We start from the raw sequence: 27,892 nt of genomic DNA on the forward strand, positions 1-27,892 counted from the left end.
CCAGTGACATAAAGCAGAAAACACCCTGCCCTATTGCAGAAAGTAATGACTACAAAGGGATTTATCCTGTATCTGTTTGCCAAAATATTCACATTTTCTACAGAAACAACCCTCTTTATTTTTTTTTTTCTACTACAAGGGGTTTGTTTTGTTTGTGAACAACAAACTCAGCTTGCAATGAAGGAAAGAGATGATGAAGAAGAGATGTTTTTAGTTGGCAATGCTAAAGTCTTTTCCCATGCTGCAATTTGTAAGGCCTAATATAGTCTGAGAGTTTCATTACTGGGCTAGTGCAATTAATCAGAATACTATTCTCAGATATGCTTGAGGTTCTGATTAAATCTGTCTTCTTCAATGATTAAACTAGGATGATACAAGACATACCACGGTGTACAATACTGTTACTGAAATCTATCTCATAAAGAGTGTTCTTAGCCAGAGAAAATCTTTGTAGACTTTCTTCTTTGTATGTTGACTCTAATTCCCAAATGTATTTTGTATTTGTATTTTGCATTGCTTCAGACAGGTTCATTCGATCTTAAAAAACAATCTATCCATTTTAACATAGAAGTCTATCACGTTCAAGTGCATTTTGTAAATTTACTATGCTAAGAGACAGTCACCCAGATTGGAATCGAGGCATGTTGATGGGAAGTGACACTATTGTGGATGGTATTTCTCTTTCAGGAATAAAAGGCAGGCTTTGTTCCCAATGTCAGTTAAGCCAGCACTAAATTAACTCACTCAACTTTCTGTACCTGATGTCAGTTCAGGCACGAGTACATATTTCTGACAGCTCTATTAATAGAGGACCTAACTACAGCGCCGAAGACTGAAAGGTTATATGAAACAATTCTATTCCTATTACATTCTATTAATCAAAACTATCCTGAATTGTTCACTGTTAGGTCACTCACTGGCAGTTGTCTTACTTAACAAGAGAAGTGTTTTATGGTCTCCTATGGCTTGTGTATTATTTTCCTTGTAAGGAACATAAGAGGCTGTGGGTAGAGAAGGAAAGGATATGCTTTAAGCTGGCATGGATGACCTGGATTCCTTTATTCTAGCAGCAGATTCAACCCTAGTTTATAAGAGCAATATGTGTTTCATCATAGGAAGCACTAGCAACTTAAAGTACTTTAATCTTGCTCTGTCAAATCACCTTGTGTGCAGCTGCAAAATGTAGAATATGGCTCTGGTGGTGAGGGCAGGTGTGTGACCAAGACATAAACTAGTTTCATGTTACCTTACAGCCATAACGACTATATGGAATCCTGTCATGAAAATGAAGCCATCATGCCACAGCAGTGTAACAGCAGTGTAACCGTAAAGACAACATGCTATCTGAAAATAGAGAAAAGCCTTTCCCAGGCTGGCTCAACTGATCTGAAGTGTTCTGTTAATATCTACTTTTTGTACTTCCTATGCACTAACACCTCATCCTGCTATTTGCTGAGGCAACAAGCAGTATATTTTAGGAAAAGATCTCAAGATAGGAGAGACTGTATTCTTAAATCTGTTTTACTGTCTCTGGCACACAGTCTCTCTGCAACTGTCTTTCCAATCTCTGCATTAAATGTAAGGGCAATAAGAATTTAGATTATTTTCTCTTCCCTGAGACATTTCTTGTATAATGACTGTTCGGATGCTACATCCATTTGCTGTGGTCTTTTCCCTTGGCAAGGGTATATTATGATAATCGTTCTTCTTGTGGTTGGAATAGGAAATCCTGGAAGTTTTTCTGTCACCTTAAAAAGGGTCAAGGTTTCACATTCAGCATCTTGCTTTGCTTGAATATGCTGTCTTTCCTTTGACTTTCCCCCCCAATTCTTCATTCACAACACGAATCACAGATTACACTAGTAGTTTCTGCTCAGTGGAGAGTCTTCCAGCTGGATTCACACCATTAGCAACATTTGCTCCCCTACTTCAACTTCTTGGCAAAACCAAAAAGCTGATGGTAAGATAGACATAGCTCCCTGCAACATGTTCTTCAATGTTAATCTGGTTTTACATGCTGGAGTCACTGAAGAGACATTTTAAATGGTAGCAGTGTGAGGTATAATTTCTTAGGATTAAAAAATGTTCCTGTTAGGCAAACAGGAACCATTTATATATCCATTATAATATCTGCAGGCTTGAGTTTCTTGGAGTTTATATCTAGCAAACAAGCAACTTGTTTTCTTAAAGGTTAAAGGCTAATTATTTTTAAGTATTTATATTGTGGAATCAAATTGTCATCAGGAAATAGTACCATTTTTTTATGCTGTGGTGTACCAGTCTACCCCCTTACACCTGTTTTTTTGCTGTGCATTTGCTGATATCTTAGCTTGCTTTAAGGAGTCTCTCTTTGAATAAACCTCGACTGAGTTTGTTAGTGAGTAGTAAAAAACAAATCACTTCTTCATATATTCTGTGCAAAGGTAACACTTGTACAGGACCATGGATATGTATCATAAAGTCAAATGCTCTGAAAATCCTTGTTAAGAGATAATTTGGGGAAAAGAAGGCAGTGATTCAACTCATAGCTCCCTGTTGGCTTGAATAAGAATGTAACAAGGACTAAAAGCTGTTTTGTTTTCGGTTAGGTGTGACCTGTAAATAAAGTAGGAGACTAAACCTAGGCTGAGAACATCCGTCTGGCCACAGATATTTTGCTCAAGTTCAAGGCTACTCCTACATAACAGGTTCAAAAGTTTAACTGTTACTCAGATGTTGTTTGGGAAGTTGGGGGAGTGGGGGGAAAGACGGTGTGTGTGTGTGTGTGTGAAGAAGTGGGGTTTCCTGGAAAAAATCAACCAGTGAATCAGTAGCATGGCAAACAGAGAGAAACCTGGTATGGGAATTGCTGCAGCCGCTACGACACATCTCTTCGGTACATACCTACATACAGAGTATGATGAAAATGTTTTATTTACTTGTACCTTAACAATTTTTAGCTTCTCCAACTAAGATCAGAGTCCCACTGGGTAAAGAGTAATCCCTAACAATCTCCTGTAGAGGTAAGAATCTCCATTCTTCCCTAAGAGTCTAAACAGCTAGCAGGGACATTTGTGGCAGTCCATGGTGCTAAAGATACCAGAGCAAGCTTGTACTAGATCCAGAAATAGGAGCTTGTCCTGTCTTCCACTGCTGATACATGAAATCACAATGGCTTTAATGTTCAAACCTCACCATGTGTCTATCTCTCTGTCATTCCTTCATAAATCCAGGAGCATTCCACCTCAGTCACTGGCCACAGATAAAGGTTTTGTTTGTGGCAGGAAGCATGGAAAATGATTGCTTGAGCCAGGGAGAAGGCACACTGGCGAAGACTATGTTGTTCACTGGAGGGTGACACCTAAACAACATGTTTTGATGTGACTTTTAGGTAAGATTTCTGGTACAAATCAACTTTGACAGGAATGGTCATTGCAGCCCTGCGGAGAAGAATTTGGGGGTGCTGGTCGATGAGAAAATGAACATGAGCCGGCTGCAGTGTGCGCTTGCAGCCCAGAAAGCCAACCGTACCCTGGGCCGCATCAAAAGCAGCGCAACCAGCAGGTAGAAGGAGGTGATCCTGCCCCTCTACTCTGCTCTTGTGAGACCTCACCTGGAGCATTGTGTGCAGTTCTGGTGTCCTCAACATAAAAAGGACATGGAACTGTTGGAACAAGTCCAGAGGAGGGCCATGAGGATGATCAGGGGACTGGAGCACCTCCCGTATGAAGATAGGCTGAGAAAGTTGGGGCTGTTCAGGCTGGAGAAGAGAAGGCTGCGTGGAGACCTCAGAGCAGCCCTCCAGTATCTGAATGGGGCTATAGGGATGCTGGGGAGGGACTCTTTGTCAGGGACTGTAGTGACAGGGCAAGGGGTAATGAGTTAAAACTTAAACAGGGGAAGTTTAGATTGGAGATAAGGAGGAAATTCTTTCCTGTGAGGGTGGTGAGACACTGGAATCGGTTGCCCAGGGAGGTTGTGAGTGCTCCATCCCTGGCGGTGTTCAAGGCCAGGTTGGATGAAGCCTTGGGTGGGATGGTTTAGTGTGGGGTGTCCCTTCCCATGGCAGGGGGGTTGGAACTGGATGATCTTGAGGTCCTTTCCAACCCTAACTATTCTATGATTCTATGAAAACAGTCTCTGGAATTGCAGGAAATCCTTTCAGAGTCTGATGGAGTGAGGCTTTTGGTGGGAAGGCTCTATTTAAGACCTGGTAACCCAGAATGACCTTGTTTTAAACTTTAATTGTACAAGCTGAAACTATTACTTAAACAGATAGCATTCTCAGTTGGGAAATGGAGACTTTGCCTGGGCATTCATGTTAGGATCAGGGTAAAGTGCCTACCTGGAGGTGTTCACTTTATACAACACGGGCATAATTTCTTCCCTCATTATTAGTGAGGAATGAAAGCAGAAATTCAAGTAAAGCTGAAAGGCTGGCTTGAATGCCAGAATAGTTATGGGAAGGGTTAAACTAAAATGAAAATTGCAGTTTTCTAGCTCTTATTTCTAAATAAGTGAGCGTGAGAAAATTTTCCTTGATTAGGTATCCCAGAAATTTTATTTCATTTACAGGAGAAGGAGTATGTTTATCATAGTTTATTCAGACTCCTAGTTGAAGGAAAGTGCAGACAGCGCTGCTAACTGAAGTAAAGTAGTAAGAGCTTGGGTGGCAGAGGAGGAAGTTGTCCATATAAGCAAAACCCCAAATACTGAAGTGCCCAGCAGTTTTGGTTGCGAGGGCAGTGCTGAAGAGATGAAGCAGAAAAGGGCTAAGACTGACCCCCACTGCAGCTTTTCTGAAATAGACCAGTTGCCCATTAGAAATGCAGAGCCCAGTAGCACTAAGAGGATGCAGAGGAAGATGATAAAAAGCCTGAGACCCATCCAGAGAAATACTCAACATGTCCATGGGCACGATCCGACATAATGCACAAGGTCTGGTGCCCAATACTTTGGAAAGGACAGGGCATTCTTTCCACAGAAAAACTGAGAGAGTTAACCATGAGTTAAGATTCTTCAGTATTTTGAGAATTTTTATCAACAAGAAGCTTACCAGTAACGTGCCAAGGGCAATCAGTGTCCAGCTCAAGACAGTTGACATCTTGCTCATTTTCCCAAACAAGGGTACTGCTTTGGCTGCCAGAGATGTCCATGTGGTGTTTTTGTTGTTTCTTGATTGTGGAGATTTGGCTGCATGATTACTGGTTTTTGAGTCTTTGGAGGAGGTGAGGATGGTTTTAATAGTGATGTCATTACGGCCTCTTGTGGGATTTGGGTCCTCCCATTTGATCCCCTTGCGTCTTGGCCTGACCCATTACTTTGGCTTTCACCATGTCCTTGGTCCGTTTCTTGGGTGTGAAACTTTGGGGTCGAAAGACGAAGGTGTCTGAGTCGGTTCTGAAGGAGACTCTTGGCATCAAACCCATTGCATCTAAGGCCTGAGGTGGAAACATCACTCCCATTCCAATTCCTCCAGCATGTCTCAGGAACATGTTTATAAGTAACTCGCCTCCATCAGCTCTGGTTTCTGACATTGCCAGGTGCTGTCCTTGTCCACGATGTACAGAGTCAAGGTATTGCTGTTCCCAAGGCTGTATTGCACCCACAAATGATATCCTGTGTTTCGTTTCACACCTGTACAGTATTCCTGCCTTAAATAATTTATGTAGATATAATTGAACTATTTCCTGGTGACATTTTTTGTGGCCCAGGTATTCATTAACTTTGACTCTCTCATTCATTGGAAAGTAAGAAATGCCCTTTGGTCAGAATCAAGCCAGGGTCAAATATTTCCAAGCTCTACTAGGAGCCTCCTGAGTAATGTTTAACAAAAAACCCATTTCAGTCATGTCAGGTACTTTTGAATGAGGATTAAATGTACATCCCAATAATTGATATAACCCTGTCAGTTTTTCTTAAGAATGTTTACCATTCTTACACCCTCCTAGGAGAGGGGGATTTTCTCCCACCTCTGCTAGGAGATGACCTAGAAGATGTCTGGCACAATCTCAGAGAGGCTCAACAGGATGAGGATCCGTATACTGATTTACCTCTCCTGACCACTTCTCAGCAATAATTTTGCCCTCACTTTCTCACCTAAAACTAAACTCCTTTCTGCACTGCCTTTCCTCCCTGGTGCCCACTCTAGGGCGTGCTGGAGCACGGCCCACAGAGTGCAAACGTCTGGCCCCTCCTCCCACAGCCGAGGAGCCAGGACAGAAAGCTGCTGCTGGGCATCCTCTATGCACACTGAGCACAACAGTGCCATCAGCATTGCTCTTGCTCCTCTCTTTCCCACCTAAAACTAAACTCCATCTGTGTACTGCTGTTTTGCTGACAGACAGGGTATGCCACAAAGTGACCACACTCTATCTGTATAATATGCAGAATTTATTAAACAGGCACACTGAAGCCAGTAAACACACTGAAAGCACACACACTAATGTGAATTAGATAAATATATATATTGAATAAATACAATAAGACCAATCAGAGACATAGGCATATAAGTAGAGTAGCGGAGAAAGTTAGCAATGCGTCAGATCATTACTGCATAGAAACAACAGAGATTAGGAAGAAATACATTACCAGCCACCACTGAATCATCATCCAGGCCCACACTTTCAGCTGGAAAGCTGTGTTGTAGCCGATGCCAGGAGTCCCAGGTAACTGGAAAAATTCTGACGCAGTGCATCCACCCACAGGTGAGACTTCCCTCATGGCCACACGAGGGCCCCGCTTTTATACCCGTATCAAGAAAACCGGCTTTAAGCCAGATCCCTAATCGTTACCTCGTGTTACCCTCCACACACTCCCGAGCTCGTACACGGCCAAACCCAGCCGGGCCATTCACACACGCACATGGGCCCGCTCCCTCCCGGGCAGCTCCAGCCCTCGCATGGACACCCGCCTCCCGCCGCTCCGGCCGTGCCGCCACACCCGATACCACGGCCCTCACCGGCGGAAAGCTCCCTTCTCAGCCCGGCGGATGCCGCTTCAGCCGCCTTCGGCCACACAGCACCGTCACCCTGCGGCCGGAGCCTGCGGCGACGGGGACGCGGAGACTGTGCGGAGACGGCGACAGGGGAAGCAGGGCAAGGCGGAATCAGCCAATGAGAACACACCGGTGGGCGGTCCCGGCCAAACAGGTTGCAGCGCGGGGAGAACCCGGCCAATGGGGAGGCAGCGCGGGGGAACCCAGTGAGCACCTGCCTGCCCGTACGGCAGCCGCGGTTCCCGTCGTGTCCATTTACACCAGAACGCACGGGAGCTGCGGGACAATGCTCCCCTGCCCCCGGCTCTCAACACAAGGACCCGACGGGACGTGAGGGCCGCACGTCTCCATGCAACACGTTTGTCTCCAGCCAGGGCGTCCTAAATTACAGCGGGTGCCAGCGCTGGGCTGTCCCCTGGGAGCTCAGGAGGAGCCCGCGATGCCCGCATTAGCTGTAAAGACCAAAGCTTGCTCTGCCTGCGCTGAAACCCAGGCCAGTTCTGAGCACAGGCTCAGACTCCCCTGACTGAGGCGCGGCGCTTGGCAGCTGCTGAGATCAGAAACCCGGCCATTGGCATTCGGGTCGTTATTTTCCATGGGCATTGCCCGTGTGCCCCGGCTCCCTCCTGGGCAGTTGGGTGCCCAGTGAAGAGCCAGGGCCAGGTCGGCTGCCCCATCACCAAGTGTCCCCCTTTGACTGCAGATGCTCCCCATGCTGCCGCAGCACCCGGTTTGCAGAGGGTCCAGGACGGACAGATGCCTTGGAACGGCAACCGGGGCTCCAGCGCTTCAGGCCTGGGCAGCAGCCCTTGTCCGCAGCAGCACCGCAGCGGGCGGGCTGCGAGCGAAAGCGCGGCTGAGAGAAGTCTCCAGGAGCCGATGCGGAGCTGCAGCGAGCGGGCGTTCTTCACTGCCGCGCCGGGCGCACGTCCCGGCAGGACACGGCGGGGCTGCGCACGCTGCAGGCCCGGGGCCGAGGCTGGGCTCGGCACAGCGCTGGCCCAGGCCCGCGGGCGGCACGGGGCCGTCGGCAGCGGGCGGGCGGGACGGCGGGGCCGGTGGCGCAGGGCCACGAGCCCGAGAGCGCGGCCGCTGCCGAGGGGCCGGGGCGCGGCTCCCGCAGCGCGTTCCGGGCCGTTGCCCGTTGCCCGTCGCCCGCCGCCCGTTGCCGCAGGCCGAGCGAGAGCGATGGCGCTGCCGGGCGGGCAGTGCTGCCCTTGGCGCTGGGCGGCGCTGCTGGCGGCGGTCACCTGCCTGCTGCCGGGGGCGCTGCTGGGAGCGGCGCTGGGCGCGGGGGCCGCCTGGTGGGCGCTGCGGGGCCGCCCGCCCGCCCGGCGCCCTCTGCCCCCGCGCTCTCCCGCACGGCTCCTGCCCCCCGAGCGCTCTCCCCCGCTGCGGCTGCCGCCCCGCGGGCCCGGGCCCAGCCTGGCCGCCCGCTTCCCGAGCCCTGGGCAGCGGGCGCCTTGGCCCCTGCCCACGGAAAGGGCCGGCACTAACGGCAGCGCGGCCACCGCGACCGGGCCGGGTGTGAGCGCCCCGAGCCGCGGCAACTGCCCGGGGTGAGCGAGGGAGAGCGGTGGGGGGACCGGACACGGGAGGGACACGGGAAGAAAGAGGTGGGATGGGGACACGGGAGGGACACGGAAAGAGGTGGGATCGGGACACGGGTGGGACATGGAAAGAGGTGGGATGGGGACACGGGTGGGACATGGAAAGAGGTGGAATCGGGACACGGGAGGGACATGGAAAGAAAGAGGTGGGATGGGGACACGGGTGGCAGTCGGGCACTCCTGCTCAGGGGCACGGGGGGCACAGGGACCCTGGTTGTCAGGGCTGCCGGCGGCAGAGGGCCTGGGTGGGATCAGGACACGGGTGGGACATGGAAAGAAAGAGGTGGGATCGGGACATGGGAGGGACACGGAAAGGGGTGGGATCGGGACACGGAAAGAGGTGGGATCGGGACACGGGTGGGACATGGAAAGAGGTGGGATGGGGACACGGGTGGGACACGGAAAGAGGTGGGATCGGGACATGGGTGGGACATGGAAAGAGGTGGGATCGGGACACGGGTGGGACATGGAAAGAAAGAGGTGGGATCGGGACACGGGTGGGACACGGAAAGAAAGAGGTGGGATCGGGACACGGGTGGCCTAGCGATGGCGGTGCCGGGCCCATGCTGCTGGCCTTGGCGCTGTCCTGCGCGGTGCTGCAGGGACGGCTGCTGGGAGCAGGGCTCCTGGTGTGTGATGCGACCCTGCCAGCCCGCATCGCTCCCGTCTTCGTGTCGCCCGCGCGGCAAAATGGCGTCTGCAGTGGCCCAGCCGCAGGCGCCATCCGTGCGGAGAGCGCCCGTCCCGCCGCTGCGGCCTCTGGTGAGCTCGGGGGGAGGATGGGATGGGACGTGCCTGCCACTCACAGCGCTGTGACCGTTGTGCCCCAGCAGAGCTCCGCCGCAGAGCGTGCGCCGCCGGGACCCGCTGCCGCAGGACCGGAGCCCTGAGCCCGTTCTCCCGCCGGTACGCTGGCACAGTGCGGTGCCGGGGGCTCCCCACGGGCCCCACGCCCAGCGCGGAGCTCTGCTCCTGCCCCCGCTCTGCCCTGGCCGCTCTGCGGGGGGACACAGCCAGGGGAAAGGGAAGGACCAGATCTCTGGGCCGTGCTGGCCCCTTTGCAGCCGGAGGCAGCCGCACGCCCGGGAGCCCTGGGTCCCCGCTCCGGCGCGGGTCTCCTCAGCACCTGCTGAGCTGCACTAAAGCGCTGCTCCCGTCCTGGCTGGGCTCGCCCGTGGGAGAGCGGGCCGGAGTCGCGGCTGCTGGAGCTCTGCAGCTGCGCAGGGAAAGGTTTTACCCGGGGTGGGTGAGCAGGGAAGGGTTTGCTCTGGGGCCCCTTGCCTCAGAGCCCGGAGGCCGCTGGCTCCAGAGTGAATTGGGTTCGGGGTGCTCAGACTTTGCCCTCCGCGGATGCTGCGGAGGGAGCTGAGCAGCGCTGAAGCAGGAGAGGCTCCGGGCTCGAGCCAGCCCCTAGGGATGGGATTTCCTCCGCGGGGAGCAGGAGAGAGGGAGGCCGTGCTCCCCTGACCCGCATTCGTTACTCCTCGTCTCTTTCCACATTCCAATAGAAGAGGATGTGCAGGATGGAGACCCCGGAGGCCGGCGCAGGATCCTACCGCGAGGTGCCACGACGGACAGGAAGGTAACGTACCGCTCAGCCCGCCAGTGCCTGCTTGGCAGTGCCAGCCGGGAAGGAAGCAGTGGCCTTGCCAGCTGAGCCGGTGCCCAAGGCCTGCTCTCCACCGGAGCTGGGATGTTCCAGGCACGTGAGTCATGGCTGCTGGGCCACCCTGTGGTGGGGAAGCCCTCTTGATGCGTCCCCCAGCATCCCCGCTGCCCTGTTCCGCTGCAGTGCTGGCGGCAGTGCTGACCGGCACCATCCCTGCGGTGGCCCCCAGCCCGGGCCGGCTTGGAGCTTGAAGGGCTCAGATGGCTGCAGCGGTGCCGGTGCCGTGTGGCACTGGCATGGCCGGTCCCAGCCCGGCGCTGGCCCTAAGTGGCTCTCTCCCACTTGCACAGAGAACAAGAACTGCGGCGACGGCAAGAGAGCGCTCCGAGGACAGCGGACAAGGCCGTGCAGACCGAGGAAGGTGAGCGTAGGTGGGGCCCAGCTCTGTGCCGGGCTTGGATGGGCCACTGGTGCGGGGCTGCTGCGATGCCAGGCGGAGCTCATTCCAGCGCTTCCTCGGCTGAAAGAGAGGAGAGGAAAGCCCGCGTGCCCAGCGGGCTCTTGCGATGGCTTCCCCGTGGATCTGCTGTGGCCAAGCTGCTGCCCCAGGGCATCACAGCCTTGTCCTCGGCTTGAGGCCCTGTCCCTGGCTCTGCCCTCCAGGACGGGCATCCAGAGAGGAGGGAGAAGGGACAACCCCCTTGGTGCAGGCCAAACGCCCCTGCTGGGGGCTGCTCCTGACTCGTCTCCTCCTGTAGCTGTCGAGAGGCGTGAGGAGGAGCGGCGGCAGCCCCCGAGCCCAGCACCTTCCCTGCAGAAAGGAAGGCCACGCAGGAGGAGGATCTGCCTACTAGTGCCTGGCGAGACCCACCCGCTGGCGCTGGTACGTCGCTGTCTCGCAGCCTCCTTTGCCCTCCCCTGGGGTAGAACGTGCTCAGTGCAGCTCCTGCAGGGCTGGGGCAGGCTGAGCTGCCTGCCTTGGGGCAGGAGCTCTCGCCCTTGGCTGGCTGGGAAGCGAGGCTCTCCCCTGCCCCAGTGTGCGGCGGCTGTGCGTGACTGCTGCCCGCTGCCGGAGCAGGAACTGGCCTGGGCAAGACTGCCGTGCCCTCAGCGCCGAGCCGGGGCCAAAACGAAAGGGGCCCGGAGCTCTGCGGTGGCTGTGGCAGAACCACGGCTTCATGGCTGCTGCACAGCCCTGCTTCCACACCTCCTCCAGAGCGGCTCTGCCGGCTGCCCTGAGAAGGAGCTAAGCTACCGCTCTCTCTGGCAGTTCCCGGAGCTACATCCCGGATACCCCATCGTGGAGGAGATCCTGGAGAGGGAGAGGGAGGCAGCGTGGCAGCGCCCTCGATGGGTGCTGGGACCTAAGGCTGGTAAGGGCAGACTGGGGACGCCAAGGGCACGGCAAGGAGGAGGAAGCCGTGGCCTGGCCTGCCGGGGCAGCGGGTGCCTGTGTAGCGCAGGCTGAGGAAGCTCCTGGGCCAGTGCTGCCTGCTCCTGGGCTCTGATGCTCGTAGAGACTCGTACGGACTCGGGCGCAGACCTCGTGCCCCGCGGTCCCCATGCCCGGAGCTGCGAGCTGTTCGCCCCGGAGGCTCTGCTAAGGGGTAGTCCATGATGCAAGCTGCGGGTGCCGATTTCTGGCTCCCTCCCAGCAGCCACCAGCCAGGGCTCCTCAGGCAGCAGGCGCACACGGGCAGCGTCCACGGCCGCAGCATCGGTCGTTTCTGGGCAAGCCGCTTCCACCGGCACCGGCCTCGCTGACACCACCCAGCCCGGAAGCGGGAGCGCGCCCGTGTTGCCAGGTGAGTGGCGGGGACGGGGCTTCTGCAGGAGGTGAAGGGCAGGGCTTTGTTCAGGCAGCAGCTTTCCTGCCGGGCCTGGCTGAGCTGCCCGGGCTCAGCAGCCCCAAGGGGCTGGGGCTGGGGCTGTGCAGAGCTGCCAGCTCAGGGCGCGGCTGCAGAGACCTGAGCAACATTTGTGCCTCCAGGCTCGTCCACCTCTGCCTCTTCCACCCGGTCAGGACCCAGGGACAGAGCCCGCAAGCGGCACAAGGCACGGATCCATCGTTCCTGCAATAAGTAATGGCCAGTGCTGCTGGCCCTCACCCGCAGGGGCTCCGGTCCAGAGCAGCCCCGCGGTGGGACCGGAGTGGTGGGGCCAGGCTCCATCCCTGCTGCCGGCAAGAGGCCGCCCTGGGTGGCAGCGCCTGCGCTGGGACAGGGGGAACTCTTCCTGCTGCAAGAGTCCCCCAGCCACGGCTGGTGAACCTCTGGGCGTCCGTGCAGCGTTTCCGTCCTGGCTTTATTTTGCCACGTGCCCTAAGGTGCAAACTTCTGATGCAGCCCTGGCAGTCTCTCCCGTCCCGTCTTATCCCCTCTCTGCTGGTGCCCCCTCCCCATGTCAGGGTGCTCTGGAGCCACTGGGGGAGTCCAGAGTGCATGGGGTCCCCCCCCTCCCCAAATCCAAATTGTTTCTCATTTGTGGCTCATCCCCACCCCTTTGGGCTTCACCAGCTCCCAGCAGCTGCGGGGCTGTCTCCATTGGTGCCATTCAGTGGGAGCGGGGCAGAGGCTGCTGCAGCCAGAGGTCACCCGAGAGCTGCCCCCGCCTGCCCGTGGGGTCCCCACCACCCCCGGGAGGGCTTCGCTGCCAGCTCTTTTACTCTGAGCCCCGTGACTGTGGGTGCTGGGTGCAGTCGGAACTCCCAAAAACGCCACCAGCATTGAAACGTTCCTTAATGAAATCCCACCTTGTTTTTGTATTTGAGCTGCCGCAGCATCTCCTTCCTCCTGAATTGTACATGGCTGTGACTAAACCTGGTCTGTTTGGTTATTTTTCTTCCTGAAGGAGGAGGACCACAGAGACGCCAAGTGGCCTTTTGCGCCACCGACAGCGAAGCGTCGTCGATTTTGATATTTGTTAAAGATTTTTATTGTTCTCTGTTCGTTGTTCACGTGTTCTAACATTCGTGTTATACTGTTGTTGTTCTTACCCTGTACTTGTTGTGTTGTTTTACTGTAGCTTTTTGCTGTTGTACTGTTCTTTTGTTGTCATAACTACAGTAAACTAGTCTCTTTTACCCTAATTTTACTGTCATATTAGCATGTTTTTACCGTCAATATAAAATTCCCACCCCACCACCTTACCCCCGTCCCCCGTTTTTACGTCCCCCACTTACAATTAACAGACTGTGTTCACGTCTGCCCTCCCTGTGTTTGATTCCTGGGCCAGGGCACAGGTGCTGCTTTCCAGCACCCTCTGCTTGACCCATCCCTGTGTGTCCCCTCTGACTGCAGCTGCTCCCCATGCTGCTGCAGCACCCGCTTTGCCGAAGGCGAAGGTCAAAGAAGTGCCTTGGCAACGGCAGCCAGAGGAGTCTTTACCTGCTCGAGCAGAGGTGGGTGGGCTGAACAAAGCACCTATGGTGCTCCCCAAAGGCAGGGGTGGCAGCGGCATCATCTGATCAACATCTGTGCTTCCAGGCTCGTCCACCTCTTCCTCTTCCACCCGGTCAGGATCCAGGGACAGAGCCCGCAAGCGGCACAAGGCACGGATCCATCGTTCCTGCAGTAAGTAATGGCCAGTGCTGCTGGCCCTCACCCGCAGGGGCTCCGGTCCAGAGCAGCCCCAAGGTGGGACTGCAGTGGTGGGGCCAGGCTCCATCCCTGCTGCCGGCAAGAGGCCGCGCTGGGTGGCAGCGCCTGGGCTGGGACAGGGGGAACTGAGAGCTGCCCTCCGCCGCCCAAGGGGTCCCCACCACTCCCCGGAAGCCTTCGCTGCCAGGTCTTTTACTCCCTGAGCTTTGTGACCGTGGGTGTTGGGTGCAGTCTGAAATAGGGAAAAATTTACATCTATTGAAATGTTCTTTAATGAAATACCACTTTATTTTCGTATCTCAGCTGCTAGAGCATCTCCTGCCTTCTAAAATGTTCATGGATGTGACTAAACCTCTTCTGTTTGGTTTTTTGTTCTTCTCCAAGGAGGAGGACCACCGCGATGCCAAGCGGCCACTTCAGCCACCAGCAGCGAAACGTCGGCACTCCTGATGTTTATTTAAGAGTTTATTGTTCCGAAGTTGTTCTGGTTTTGCTGTTTTACGGTTGTTCTGTTGCTGTTCATTGCTGTTTATTGTTGTTCTGTTGGAGTTTTTGTTGTTGTTACTCTGCTGCTTTACTTTTCTTGTTATAAAATTGTTCTACCACAGTAGTTGTGCTGTTGTTTTTAATGTCGCCCGTTTAAAATAAACAGACTTTGTACCCAACTCATTTTAAGGCTTCAAGGTGGTGTTTTTTTTGCAGACAGAATGACCTCGCCTACCCAGCGGTGTATTTCTGTTTGAAAGGCGTGACTGGAAGCCCCTTTGCTGGCATCGATAACTGCCGCAGCGTGTTCTGCTTGCCTGCAGAATAACTGCCAGAGTTTGTTGTGAAATTGTAAACGTATTCTGCATGGACAGTCATGAAAACCATCAGAAAGGTCTTTATTTCTTAGTCAGGGCATAAGATTTACCGTCTGTGCATAATGCAGTCATCCCAACCTCATGCCAATAAAAGCCCCAAACCAAACCAGAACACGAAACCTTTACAGTAATCTGCATCTTCTGCTATAGAGATTATCATGCAGGCGGAGCTTGACATCTCTTAGGGTCTGTGAAACTTGAACGCGTACATGAGTCTCTCACACGATACGGGAGTCACCAGGACTACGAGGGTCTTAACTTTGGGCAGAGTGGGACTTGCAGCAGCTTGGAGCACACGTTTCTGTAACCAGTTCTAGAGATCAGAAGGGCATCCCCAGAGCCTTCATGAGAAACGCTCTCACACGGGTCCACGTGGGCTTTGCCTGCGTTAGGGCTGTGAGACCAGACCCATCATATAGAAACCATCTGATCTCCTGAGAAAACATGCATGTACTACTTTGAGTTAATGGAACAATCTCCAACAGGGTTTAATTCAAATGGCTTCCTGATCCACACACTGAAACAGTGACCATTTCACCGTCCATCTCATTAATGCGTGCTAAAGGTCAAGTGAGCCAGTTGATCTTTTATTTATGAAAAAACACATCAATTGCAACAGGTATCCTAGGAAAAATCAGTTCAAATATACAGATAGTATTGTGCAATCAGCCATTAAAGCAGTCAGAACCAAAAAGTAATGTTTGTGGGGTTTTTTGTCCTAAGTAAAACTCACAAAAAGTGAACTACTTGCAGGAATTTTTGTGCATTACAGAAAGTGAGATACATCAGGTGAGGTGAAGTTCAGCTTTACTGGGAAATGCAGACAACCTCTGTTAAGCCCCTGTTGATTTTAATCCTTGTCCTCTCCCCAGCATTGCTGCCTCAAATTTGGCCTCTATAATATATTCCGGATTAAAACCAGCCATTCCAAATCTACAGTCATTTTTTCATTGAAGTCAATTCAGAGATCTGCTGAAAAAGTAGACATTTCTATCTAAAAATATAAAAAGGGTTTGTCTAGAAGGTACTTCTCTTATACAGTTATATTACACAGCTCCAGACATTCCCAGCAGGCTCCTCTCAGCACTGGATCTTCTGACTAGATAAGACAAACTACACAAGTCAGTCAGTTTAATGCAGCTCTGGATCTTACTGCAGATACAAGTCACCTGAGCATTTGGGAACGTTAACTGGACTCCACGGTCCCAAACAAGAAGCCGTAGGCTGCCCCTTTTGGAAAGAGCTTTTAGAAATCAGGAAGGGTCCTGGCCCTGGGCTCAGCTGCCTCTTCACCAGATACAAAGGGCAGGTCAGTGCCAGCAGCAGCCTTCTCTCCATGATCTCCTCTCTCTGGGTTTGGGTGCCTGGACAGGGACCATTCCTCACCTGGCAGGGCAAACTTCCCCAAGAAGCTGCAAAGTTTAGCAGGGAAGAGGCTCTGCGTTTCTGAGGCCTTGGAGACCACCTGTCCCACTGCCTTCTCTTCCACACAGCTTTCACAAACCAGCATCTTCCAAGCTCCCAGTACATCCTGTGCTGGTGTTACCCAAAACACAACATGAGAGTGGCTGGAGCTGTTTCAAGGAAAAGCCTTCTTCAGGAAACATTCTGCCCTCACCATCAATCTGCTTGCGTCCCACCATGGCAGGGAGCGCACCAACAGGGAAGGTGTTAGGGACAGCGCAGCAGGATGCTCTGCCCGGGGTGAAAGCGTTCCTGTGAGCACAGGCATTATTCCTGCACAGGCAATGAAGGTAGAACCCCAAGCAGCTGCTTGCAGTGCCCTGCCTGGAGTGATGCACAGGCAGAACGGGACTGCCAGAGCCACAGCACAATTAAACTTTACATGCTGTGGGCTGGTTGATTTAAAGCCTCCTGGGGTAAAAGCAAAAGCAGCACTGCTCCATCACCCCACTGCCTGCGTGATGAAGAGCACAAGGAGCAGCTTTGACCTCGCCTCCTGGCAGTCAAGCTGCTGTATTCCAGACACTGTGCTCCGGCAAGAACGCACTCCTGGTACAAGATGAACAGACACCTCCTCTCCAAAGTGAGACTCAACAAGTGCAACCCCTATGGAGTCAGTCCTGAGTAGCCAAGAGCACTACAGACACTGCACAGAAAGACACCAAAGCCATTGCTCACCCTGCCTCTTTTATCCCAGCTGGTGCTTTGCCCCTCCCCTGCTGCAGGGATTTTAGGGTGCGGTTACAGATACCGCTTGTGGCTGGGGTTGGTGTGTGTCTGGTTAAGGTCTTGCTGTGATCCTGGTGTAGTCCTGGCTTGTTCTGCTCTTCCTGCCTTGCTCTGCGTGCCTGTTTGTTCCTCTGCTAGGAACACGCTGTGATTTCGGAGAAGCAGAAAAGGGGGGAGGTAGAATGGGGGCAGTGAGCACACAGGTGGCTCGGGTTCTGTTTGGCTTTTCTTGGTCAATCGCTTTGGCTTACACCACCTTGTACTTGGTACTTCTTTCTTAAGGTAGCCTCTTAATGCACTTAGAAAACATTCTATTGACATAAACCTCATTGTGAGGCAGAGAAGATTGGTTTTTTACAGTTTGGAAACCTGGGTGACTGCAGGTCTTGAAGCTTCTTAAACTCCTGCAACTGTTTTAGACTTTAGAAAGGAGTTCTGAGCTTTCTGGGATTTACAGATAATAATTTCCACTAACATTTTTATTTCAAGTAAATGTACCCGCTAAGTTGACATTACTGCTCTTATTGGCAAGAGGGGTAACGTTATTTAAGTATTATTTTCTGCTATGTATATTTTTATCTTAACACAGTCATATATGACAAGGGAACATGATTAAAAGTAAGTATTGGCTATTAATGAAAAATATGTGAAAAGCTTCTTCAAAGTGTGGAGTAGAGACTTATCTGGTTAACTTATAAGTATGAGACTTATGTGGCTCATAAGGACAAAGAGAAGTTCTTTCACTGATGCTGAAATTAGAGCAAAAGTAGCTGCAAAAGTCATCAGAATAACATTTTCTTATTAGCAGGCTGAGATTCTGTATTGTTTTATTGTAATGAAAGTGTGTAAAGTGTGCAAATGCCAGCAAAAAAGGGCAGATTTTGCTCATATACCTTTTAATTTTATTGGGAAGATCTTCTGAGGCTATCTTCAGACCAGGAGAAAATTACTGGTGGTGTAAAGAGTGGGTGGACGGAGCTTCTGAATGGAATGGGTAGAAGTGTAAGATGTGTCTGCTTTTCAGTTTAGCATTGTTAAGTAATTAAGAGATGTAAATGAATCCTATCCTGGTTCTATTGCTGTGGTTGCAGGTTTTGTAAAGAATACTGTGTGTAAAACACAGCCTGAAGAACCAAGGGCTGAAGCCCCAAAACATCTTGTCCATTAACAAAAGTCAGATGTTCAGCGTTACAGAAAGACGGTGTAATTACAGAATTACACAGTGATTACAGAAACACTGCTTCCAAGTTTTAATGTTTATTGTTTTCTCTCTCTTTTAAGGATTCGATGGTGCCATTTGCTTTAGAGCTGGGGATCTGAAATCCCTTTGTTTTAGTAAAGGGAATTCATAGTGGAGCAAGGAATTTTTCCCAGCTCTTTGCCTCCAGATTATCAGTATTACTGAGGCTGGCATTCCCACACTTTACATTTTTTGGTCCATGTCCCTGGATTGTTCTGGTTTTGTTTCATCAGAAGCATGTGTTTGACTGGCCAAGGGTTTTCCAGACTCCTTTATTGCTGCCTGATTAAAATCAAACAGAAGATGCCCAGGGAAAGAGTGACTCTGGCTGCCTTCTGCATTTGTTCTCTTGTTGTTGGAGTGGAAGCTGCTCCTGCCTAAGGTTGGTACCTATCAGTGATAGTATGGATATATTTTAATCCCAATTTCCTATCTAAATTGCTTCATACCCATAAGAACTTCCCAGTAACTGTCATAAGCATCAGCATCCTGGGGATAGGGTAAATAAGAGCTTTGAAGTGTCTGCACTCTTCTTTTTCTGTGCAGGACAACCAAACTGGGAAGTAAAGACATTCTCAATACTAAATTAAGACTGTTCTTAATTGAAATCTCTGTTGATTCAAGTTTTTAGTTAACCCGAACCTTAGCATTCTTGATTGTGATTAAAATACTATGTTCATTTGCATGCTCTTTTAGTCTGGAGTTAGAGAGCCTGGGAAGAAAAAGGCACCCTAGGGAAGGGCCTCCATTTTTGTTCTGCCAGTACTTGTCTGTTTGGCATCACTCATAACAAATGGCTCCTTGTTTCTTATGCTGTCTTCTTAATTAAGTGGGCTCTGGTGTATAAAAATGAAGACTGCAGTGGTCAACTAATGGTTCTTCTGGGGATGGATGCTTCACTGTGATAGAAAGGTCAAACCGTAGGTTAAACAGACATTTAATTCCACAGCTTTCTCCCTGAGTCCATGCATGTTTTCACAGCCCTTTTCGTCTGTGATTGTAGCAGGAGCATCCACAATCTTAAAATGCAAGAACTGTAGTTATCAGATACACCAACAAAAGTAAGCTTGAGCTAAAGTAAAAAGGTGTTAAAGGCAAAAGCAGTTCAATGGGTTAGCAAGATAGCACCTTTGATGTACAGTAACGAGCTATAGTTAGAAATCTGCTTTCGGCTGTAATTATCAAGCCTAGCAGTAGGTGTCAGGAGTGCGGAACAACATAAGCTGTGCCCCAGGAGCTCAGCGGACATTTAGACTGGGAGATGTTTAAGCTGTCCAGAGTGAGAGTTAAATCCTGGTGAGCCGCCCTGTGGGGCGTTCTTACAAGGTTTGCCATGCGTCTGGGCATCAAATATAAACATATTCCTACTGAAGGACGGAGGGGCCAGATCTCCGAGCTTCCGAGGAGAACAGAGATGAAAACCAATAGCGCAGCTTGGGCTGTTTCAGTTCTCATTGTTAAGGAACCTCCGTGCGCAGGCAGCGCACATCTCTCAGTCTGAACCTCCCACCCCTGCTTAGGCTCTGCCGCTGCCTGTTGCTGTCGGGTTTCCTTCGCCGTGGCATTCCGTTGCGGTGAGCGGAGGGGTTGAGCCGAAGCGCTGCTGGAGCTCAGCACACAAGGGGTGCGAGCGCCCGCGGAGAGTGTGACAGCTGCCAGTGTTTGAGCGCCCCCCAGCGGCGCGCCGCGCCACCGGGAGCCGCCGGTTCTTGCTTTGGGGATGGAGTTAAAGGAGCTCGCAAGCTCGCCTTCCCCCCTGCAAGGCCCTCTGTAATTCTTCACCGGGATTTGAAATGTTCTTTTCAGACTTATTTATCCACCGCTGTGGGTGTAGGTCAAGTTTTTAATCTCTACAAAATTGTGCTCATTCTTTATTGTGAGTGCAGCCACCTCTTGACTTCATTGGTTTAATACAGCAGTGGGGTGCATAGATAATGTGCCGTTTGCTCAGTGAAGGTTTCTATGGCCTACAGTAGAGCAAAAGGCAGTAGTGATGATATTGAATAATGAGTAAAAATTGCATCCTAATAGTAAGCTGACCCACTGAAGTGTTTTCAGACTCTAGCTGACTTACCATGGAATCACAGAATAGTTTGGGTTGGAAGAGACCTTCAAAGCTCATGTAGTCCAACCCCCTTGCAATGAGCAGGGACATCTTCAACTAGATCAGGTTGCACAGAACCACATCCAGCCTAGCCTTCAGTATCTGTGGGGATGGTGCATCTATCGCCTCTCTGGGCAGCCTGTGCAAGTATTTTACCACCCTCGTTGTAAAGATGTTTTTCCTCACATACAGCATGAATCTCTCCATGTAGAGTTACCATGAGCAGGAGTGGGGAGAGATGCTGTCCTGGGTTCTGCAGTAGCAGTCACTTTTTCTCCTTCTTAGGAGCTAGTACAGTGCTGTGTTTTGATCTTTTGGCCTGGAACAGTGCTGATAACACCGATGTTTTCAGTTGCTGCTTGAATGCTTGGTCTGGCCAAGGACTTTGTGAGCCTCATGCTCTGCCAGGGAGGAGGGGAGGCTGGGAGGAAGCAAAGACAGGACACCTGACCCAAACTGACCAAAGAGGCATTCCATACCACGGCACGGCATGCCCAGGATGTAACAGGGAGTTACCCGGAAGGGCGAGTTGTCTGCAGGGTGGGATGAGGTATCGGTCGGTGCTCGGCTGGGGGGAGTGGGGCGAGTTATCAGTTAGCTGGTGCTGAGGTGTTGTATTCTTTCCTCTTGTTATTTCCTTTAGCATTATTATCATTGGTGGTAGCAGTAGTGATTTGTGTTATACCTTAGTTACTGGGCTGTTCTTATCTCAACCCGTGGGAGTTGCGTTCTTTTCGATTCTCCTCTCCGTCCCTCCAGGAGCAGGGGGAGGGCAAGAAGGGGGGGGGAATGAGTGAACGAGGTTTGTGGTTGGGTTTAAACCACGACAGATGCCCATAATCTGTCTCTAAATCATCCCTTAGGAAGTTGAGGGGTAAGATCTTGCTAAAAATAAGACCTGTCTGGGAATAAAATTTGTATAGACTTACCCATGATTAAATTAAACATGCCTGCTGGTTCATGGGCAACTAGATGTTCATGAAGTGAAGATGGAATGAAATACTACAGTGCTGACTGTTCATTTCACAAAATGGCCAAGAGCAGTAGGTGCTATTTTTGTTTTCAGTTTAGTCTGAAGTGTGAAACACGCTTCCTTAAAAGAAACCCCATCCATAGACTCTTGTCTTCATGCATGAGTCACACGCTGCCATCAGACCTCATTCCCATCAGCTGCCTATTAAGCTATTAGTTTTCTCTTAATTTTCACTTTAAACTTTCTAAACGGGGTCCAGAAAAATAAATTCCCTTCTGAAGTTTTCAATCCACAAAATGGCTCAAAAGATGTGTGACCAGTTCTGTGTCTAAAAGAATATTGAATGTAATAGGAAAACTAATGCTAGAAGATACAAGTAAGAACACTTGTTCAGATCTGAGTGGCCCGAATAAAGACAAGGAATAAAGGTATCTACACACCCTGAAAGAACAAGAATGACTTCCTGCATCCTCCTCTCTTCTCCTTTCAGGCCCCTTTTTGGGAAGAAAGGGAAAAAGTCCTGTTGCCCAATTTGGAACTGTGGAATGTGCAGAGTTCCAGCAGGGATGAAGAAAGGTGGTTTTATTTCCTTCTCTAACATTCTGGGTTGGTTTTTCGGTGAGATTTTTTTGTTTGGTATTCCCTCCATTAAAAGAAATGCAAACCAGCAAATAGTCTGGAGTACAAGTCTTCTGCTGAAACGGCTGATTTGACCTAAAAACTCAGGCCCTTGTTGGAAAGGATTTTGTTCTGGGGTAGGTCTGGTGGTAAAAGGGAAGAAGTGACCAGTTGGGTGACAAGGGCAAGGCTAGGCAGCCAAGTAGTGTGTGTAAGCAACGACTGTCAAAGGTACCTTGCCTAGCCAACCTCTCTTCTCTAGAAAGGCCGGTTTTGGTTCTGGCATTCACTGAGACATTAGTGAAGTTCGTTACTAATTTTGCATATGCAATTCTTGTGAGATCCTTGCAAGGTCGTGCACTTTGAGGTCTTGGATGCACAATGGAATATTTTGCTGCTGTTTACATGGACTTTGCCTTGTCCTCAGGGTACAGCACTTCAGCACTTTTGCAGAAACACAGGACTGCAGCTTTTTTTCTCTGTAAAGTCCTTGTAAAGCAGGAACCGCAAGGAGCATTTCCTTTCAGTTTTGAGTGGTTGGACTTCATAGCCGGAAATGACCGTAGTGATTGAAGTTCCTCATAGCCCCAAACCAAAACTGACTCATAGCTTGGCGTGCTGAGGAGATACTTCATCTATGGTAGCTTTCTGCACGGGGAAATATGCACAACCCCAGGGCGCATGAAGGAACAAGCTTGCAGTCCCAGCCACCTCCTGAAGAGCGGAATTATGGAGCTACTGCAGCACATGGGAGACCAGATCCAGTTGTGTCTGTGTCAAGGAAGAGTCCGGCAAAGAGAGGTTACCTGATAGCTGCTGTGCTGTGCTACACAAACTTAATCAACTTCATGGACTGGTTCCTTGTACCAGGTGAGACCCCATTTTCTCCTAAGGAAAAAGAAACGTGAGTTTTCAGCAGCTCTACTTACGCCATAGTCACACTTGTTCTAAAGTAAGGGTATGCTTTCTGCCTTTGATCACTTATCTGCATTAGTCTTGTGGTCATACTTGGAATTAAATATGCATTTATAAATCTAGGAAGACCAATGAATGATGGTTTAGTTTCTAATGGTTACTAGAATGCTTATAAACATCACATCTATTAAATGCTTAAGTTGCATGTTTTTAAATCTTCGTCTCTTACAAACACACTTCAGCATAGAGAGCAACTGGTCTACTTTTGTGTCTGGATTCTGCAGAGATTTGACTAAGAAGCTTCCCCTTACTGTATGCACCAGCTTACCGGGCCTTCTTTGGCTCTACTAGGTTAGATATGGCATTCCTTTATATGAAGAATAGAATCACAGGGTAGTTAGGGTTGGAAAGGACCTTAAGATCATCTAGTGCTGATGCTCCTGCTACAGGCAGGGACACCTCACACTATACCATGTCACCCAAGGCTTTGTCCAACCTGGCCTTGAACACCGCCAGGGATGGAGCATTCACAACTTCCCTGGGCAACCCATTCCACTGCCTCGCCACCCTTAGATACAATAGTGATGCCAGCCTCCCTGCTGGTTAACTTCCTCATGACCTGCCAGTGGTGTGATTTCTGCAATGAAGAGTGTAAAGAGGATGAAGATCCACTTCCTTAAGCGTCGCTGACTAAATTTACACCTTGTTTTCTAATAAATAATATCCTTCCTCCAAAATACGATTTTTAGGTGGTTTTATTTTACTGTTTTTTTTTTTTTTAACTTGGCCATAACAGCGGGGCATTGCTCCCAGTAAACTGGTGGGGGATCTGAGTTTTTCCTCCCAGGGATGGGGCTTGGAGCAACCTGGCCAGTGGAAAGTGTCCCTGCCCATGGCAGTGTGTTGAAACTGCATGAGCTTTAAGGTTCCTTCCAACCCAAGCGAGTCTGGGTTTCTGTGTAAACTGCTCTGTGTCAGTTCTTACGTTTAACATTGCCCCTAAGCATCTACCATGCTTCCAGGGATCTGATTTGCAAATGAAGAGGAAACACTTGTGAGCTTGCTGTGTTTTACTCCTGAGCGGCCTGGAAATCGTAAATGCTTCAAAACTTTGGAGAAAACCCAACGGATGGGTGGTTAAATTTGGAATTAATATGTAGTGACAGTACAGTAATTCATTATTTTTACTACTAAGACCATTCAGAAACTGAAGACTATCTCTCTACATTGAGAGGCTGGTGGGTTTAGGAGTTTAAGCTTTTGAATACTTCTTAACCACACATGTAAGAGGGAAGGAAACAAGTAGGAGTGCATGCTGAATGACACTACAGGACTGTTAGTGAGAAACTTCAGTGCAGGAGTTCTCTTGTCAAGTGACTTTGTGAAGGGTATGGGACAGGAGAGGATGAAAGTATCTTGAAGCAAGAACAGGCTTGCTGGGAGGAAGTATTAAATGCAAGCAGTCATTGGGCTCATTCCAAGCTTTGGACTGTTCTTTAGTTCCTGTACATGCTAAGAGCTTAGAATTTTCAAGAAGGTTTGTGAAGTGCCTATGTTAATGTGCTCGGTTCCTTGAGTGAGGTACCTTCAAGGACAGGTACCCCATTCCAGAGCAGAGGGGGGGATAGTGCTGAAGCCTTGGCTGCCCATATGGACAAGCACATTGTTAAATGGAAGTGAACAGGGAAGTGAGGGGGAGGCTTGAGTGTTTGTTAAAGAGTAAGCTGGTGGCAGTTACGAACTTGTGGTTTCCGGGCAGTTTTGCTCACAGGCTTTGACAGAGTTTGCCCCAGTCTTCACACAGAAAACAAGCTACTTGTGGAGTTGAATGTAGGAGCAGAGTAGGGATCTCCTGCTGACATCCCCCTGAGCTCTGCTGTGTTCAGGTCAGCTGTAGGGAGCAAAGCAGACAATACACACACAACTTGTTTCCGTAAGGATTGGCTTCATCCTTTTAAAAATGTTTTGATTTTGACTATTTTGGCAAAGCTGAAGCTGAGGAGAAGTTTCTTTTTTACATGATATTGTTCAATATCAGAGTAGAACTATGCTTCTTTACAGCAGTTTCTTCTGCTGTTCTGTTTTTAGGCTTATAGTGCAGAAATGGAAGCCAGGGGAGGTGGTAGATCTGCAGCCTTGGCATGACGCAGAGGTGAAAATGACTGTTTTGTGTCAGAGCATTCATGCATCCGCTAGTGCCAGACCCATGGATCTTCCATCGGTTTGTTGCCTGTGTGACTCTCTTCTGAGAGAGTTCTGGCTTTGGACAACTCTTCCAACCTTTTTCCACAGCTATTGAATGGTTGGAAATCCAGATGGAATTTCTGTCAGCCTTTTATCACCAATAGAAATGATTGCTTTTAGTGATGTTTCTCTGTCATTGTCACCACTAAATGTGACTGTGTAAATCCAGTTATCTATATCTCATCTGATCTCTGCAAAATTGTCATGGAAATATGACCAGAATTACCCAACTGGGACCACAGTGTGAATTCCAGGAGTATTTCCCTGGCTATGAGCTGATGCAGCCACACGTGGCTAATGAAGGCTGTAGCCATTTGCATCCTGAAAAATCCAACATGCCCTAATTTGAATACTGTATATACTGAAAATATTAACAGGTATTCTTAACAGAAGGATTTTTCAATTCATCTTAACATTTTAAGGTCAATAATAATGCTTTAGGATTAGCTGTATGACAACAGCTGGCTGCAGAGCTTTGCTGCTGTTTTCTTCCACTTGTGTCCATTAAGCTTTGAACTGGAAGCTGTTTCTGTGCTTATGTACTCATGGTACAAAAGAAACAGGACAGCTGTAATTGAAACAGTGGCTAAAGTGACTCTTGCGAGACCTCCATAGTGGAAGGTCATGACTTTTATCTCTAGTGGTAAGGATTTGTCATTCTCTGTGTATCTGTACTTGTGGTAGAGTCATGGTTTACATCTATGTGCAGCAGCTCTTGCGAGCCCTGTTCTTGAAACAGAGCTTTGAGTTGGCAAATTAAAGGAATTACAAGGAATGAGCAGGATCATTCAGTCTCTGACTCTGTTGCAGGGATCCTGTTAGACATACAGAAATACTTCAAGCTCAGTGATGGGGATACAGGTCTGCTGCAAACAGGTAATAAAATATCTTCATTTTGGGTAGTTTGCTTTGCCTTGCATCTCCTAACACACAGTCTACTTACTTATTTCTTCTAGTTCCTACTTGTGTGTGGTGTTGCTCACTTCCACTTGTGGGCAGGCTGGCTGTAATGCAAACTTGAATGTCTTTGGTTCAGGGAAGACTGGGGTTGTGTGCATCAGGAATCCCACACTATGTGAATCATTAAAGATGAAGAAATTTCTCAAGAAATGCAGAACTTGAGCAATTCCCATATGTTTCATTTTTGTGTGTATATATATTGTAATCTACATTCATCTTTTTCTGAATATCGATCTACATACTTGTTCAAAAACTGAGCCTTTAACCTCTGCCCCCAGAATAGCCTGAGTTTGTCTGAGGAGTGAGGAGTACATACAAGGAAGATAATTTGACCCGTGTTGTCTTTGATCTCTCTTGGATTTCCAGTCTTTGTCCTGTGTTACATGCTGGCAGCCCCTGTCTTTGGGTACCTTGGTGACCGGTACAATAGGAAAATCATCCTTGGAGCTGGTATTTTCTTCTGGTCTGGTGTCACATTAAGCAGTTCATTCATCAGTGAATTGGTAAATTGCTTTTTTAGAGTCCTATGAAAATAATTTGTGTATGTATGTCTTGCAGGAGTCAATAGTCTTTATCTAATCACATTTGGAAAAGCTATCGATGAGCACTTGCTCCCCAAGCCTGAACTAGATGGACTTTGTGCAGGAAAGCTTAATGGGATGCTGGAGTCCAGCCTAGGCAATGCGGAACCCACCCGTTACTGTTGCGGTTGATGGGATCTTAGTTTTGTCCTGAATGTTTGTTGACCATGACCTTACAGTGTAGCAGCTTACTCAGCAACCTTATGTTCTCCTGACCATATCCTGTCATTCCCTCTGGGTACCCTCTAAGGAATCACTACTGTGCAGAAAGGAGAAAGGACAGCAGTGGGATGCTGTCCCGGTGCTGTGGGAAGCAGGTGTGAGTGCAGGAAATGCAGATATGCAGAAGGCAGTTAATTATTATTTCCTCTGGTACAGTTGATTCACTAAATTGCATCTCTCTAACAGCAAACGTTCTTTCTTGCATGGGTGTTTTTGGGACTGTGATGTGCCTTTTTCCCTGCAGTACTACTGGATATTCTTTCTTTCGCGAGGACTGGTTGGCATTGGCACAGCCAGTTATTCCACAATAGCACCTACCATCATTGCAGACCTGTTTGAGGAAGGAAAAAGGACCACAATGCTGTCTATCTTCTACCTCTTCATTCCAGTGGGAAGGTTGGTTTTCTTGCTAGCAACTAACCTGCCTTTTGAAATTCTGTCTGACCACACCAGGCATTCCATATGCCTTGAGCCTTGATTAGATCTATTTTGATGTATATCTGGATTGGCTCTTGCAAAAGGATTTGTCCCTTGCTTAGCATGTTGAAATAGAGCTGGTTAGGCTTATTTCTATATTTACCTTGAAGAAAAATTGGCTTTTTTTTCCCCCCAGCATTTTTTTAGAGAGAATCTGGACTCTGAAAACCTGGGGGCTTTGAATAAACTATTGAATCAGCTCTGAAAGAAACATGTGCCTGGGGGCAGGTAATCTATTTCTGGCTTTTGGAAGACAAAAGCTTTCAGATATTTGTTTACTTGACAAATTGGTCTAGAACCCTCCATTAAATCCTCCCAAGGAAGAATTGGCCCTTCCATCTCCTCTTTTAGTTAAATTGGCAGTGTCTAATGAAGAGAAGGGTTTTTCTGTGCCTTGGACACACAGTCTTTATTAAAGCAGGCAGCCAAGGCTGAGCCCATAAGGCAGGTTAAAACTAAAGGAATTCTGGTAGGGTTTTATTCATGTGGCTAGCACAGAAGAGAACCAATAAACTGCTTTATGGGTTGTCTCGTCTGGGTTTGCAGTGTCATTCTACAGAATATTTATTCCAAGGGGAACCTGGGACACTGCTGCCACCAGCTCAAGTCTGCTCTGAGAAGGTTAGACTCCCTTTTTAACACTGGCTGGCAAGTAAATTGGCATAGACCATGAGTTGGTTCTGTTTATCTGTTCTGAAAACTCTGAGA

At 49.5% G+C, this 27,892-nt stretch overlaps 3 protein-coding genes across 10 annotated transcripts in view; 2 read left to right on the forward strand and 1 right to left on the reverse strand.

Moving 5' to 3' along the window:
- Window positions 1-5,150, reverse strand: part of UBE2G1 (ubiquitin conjugating enzyme E2 G1) — a 35,540-nt gene extending 30,390 nt beyond the window's left edge. Inside the window, exon 1 of the mRNA XM_065694298.1 lies at window positions 5,036-5,150. Within this exon, the coding sequence (XP_065550370.1) occupies window positions 5,036-5,135 (100 nt within the window). The 5' untranslated portion in view covers window positions 5,136-5,150. The remainder of the gene's footprint in view (window positions 1-5,035) is intronic.
- Window positions 5,151-7,555: 2,405 nt separating this feature from the next.
- Window positions 7,556-13,283, forward strand: LOC136021988 (serine/arginine repetitive matrix protein 1-like). Of its 2 annotated transcripts, none has more exons than XM_065694759.1 (9): window positions 7,556-8,535; window positions 9,420-9,492; window positions 10,095-10,168; window positions 10,546-10,616; window positions 10,954-11,078; window positions 11,466-11,568; window positions 11,854-12,000; window positions 12,186-12,250; window positions 13,046-13,283. In XM_065694759.1, exons 1-9 carry the CDS (start codon window positions 7,733-7,735, stop codon window positions 13,109-13,111), a joined length of 1,527 nt encoding a protein of 508 aa, XP_065550831.1. In that variant the 5' UTR covers window positions 7,556-7,732; the 3' UTR covers window positions 13,112-13,283. The 2 variants fall into 2 exon arrangements, with proteins under 2 accessions (XP_065550831.1, XP_065550830.1); XM_065694758.1 differs by having other exon boundaries at window positions 7,557-8,535; window positions 11,851-12,000.
- A 3,613-nt stretch (window positions 13,284-16,896) lies between these two features.
- Window positions 16,897-27,892, forward strand: part of LOC136022003 (protein spinster homolog 3-like) — a 29,388-nt gene continuing 18,392 nt past the window's right edge. For 2 of the 7 annotated variants that reach the window (XM_065694797.1, XM_065694803.1), the window contains exons 1-7: window positions 16,897-17,468; window positions 18,132-18,472; window positions 21,658-21,743; window positions 22,213-22,655; window positions 25,755-25,820; window positions 26,271-26,407; window positions 26,952-27,103. In XM_065694797.1, the coding sequence (XP_065550869.1) occupies window positions 22,448-22,655; window positions 25,755-25,820; window positions 26,271-26,407; window positions 26,952-27,103 (563 nt within the window). In that variant the 5' untranslated portion in view covers window positions 16,897-17,468; window positions 18,132-18,472; window positions 21,658-21,743; window positions 22,213-22,447. Of the gene's footprint in view, window positions 17,469-18,131; window positions 18,473-21,657; window positions 21,786-22,212; window positions 22,656-25,754; window positions 25,821-26,270; window positions 26,408-26,951; window positions 27,104-27,892 lie in introns of all 7 variants that reach the window. The other 5 variants (XM_065694799.1, XM_065694800.1, XM_065694798.1 and 2 more) reach the window with 5 other exon arrangements.

This window comes from Lathamus discolor, chromosome 14 (assembly GCF_037157495.1).
Source record: "Lathamus discolor isolate bLatDis1 chromosome 14, bLatDis1.hap1, whole genome shotgun sequence".
Lineage (NCBI taxonomy): Eukaryota > Metazoa > Chordata > Aves > Psittaciformes > Psittacidae > Lathamus > Lathamus discolor.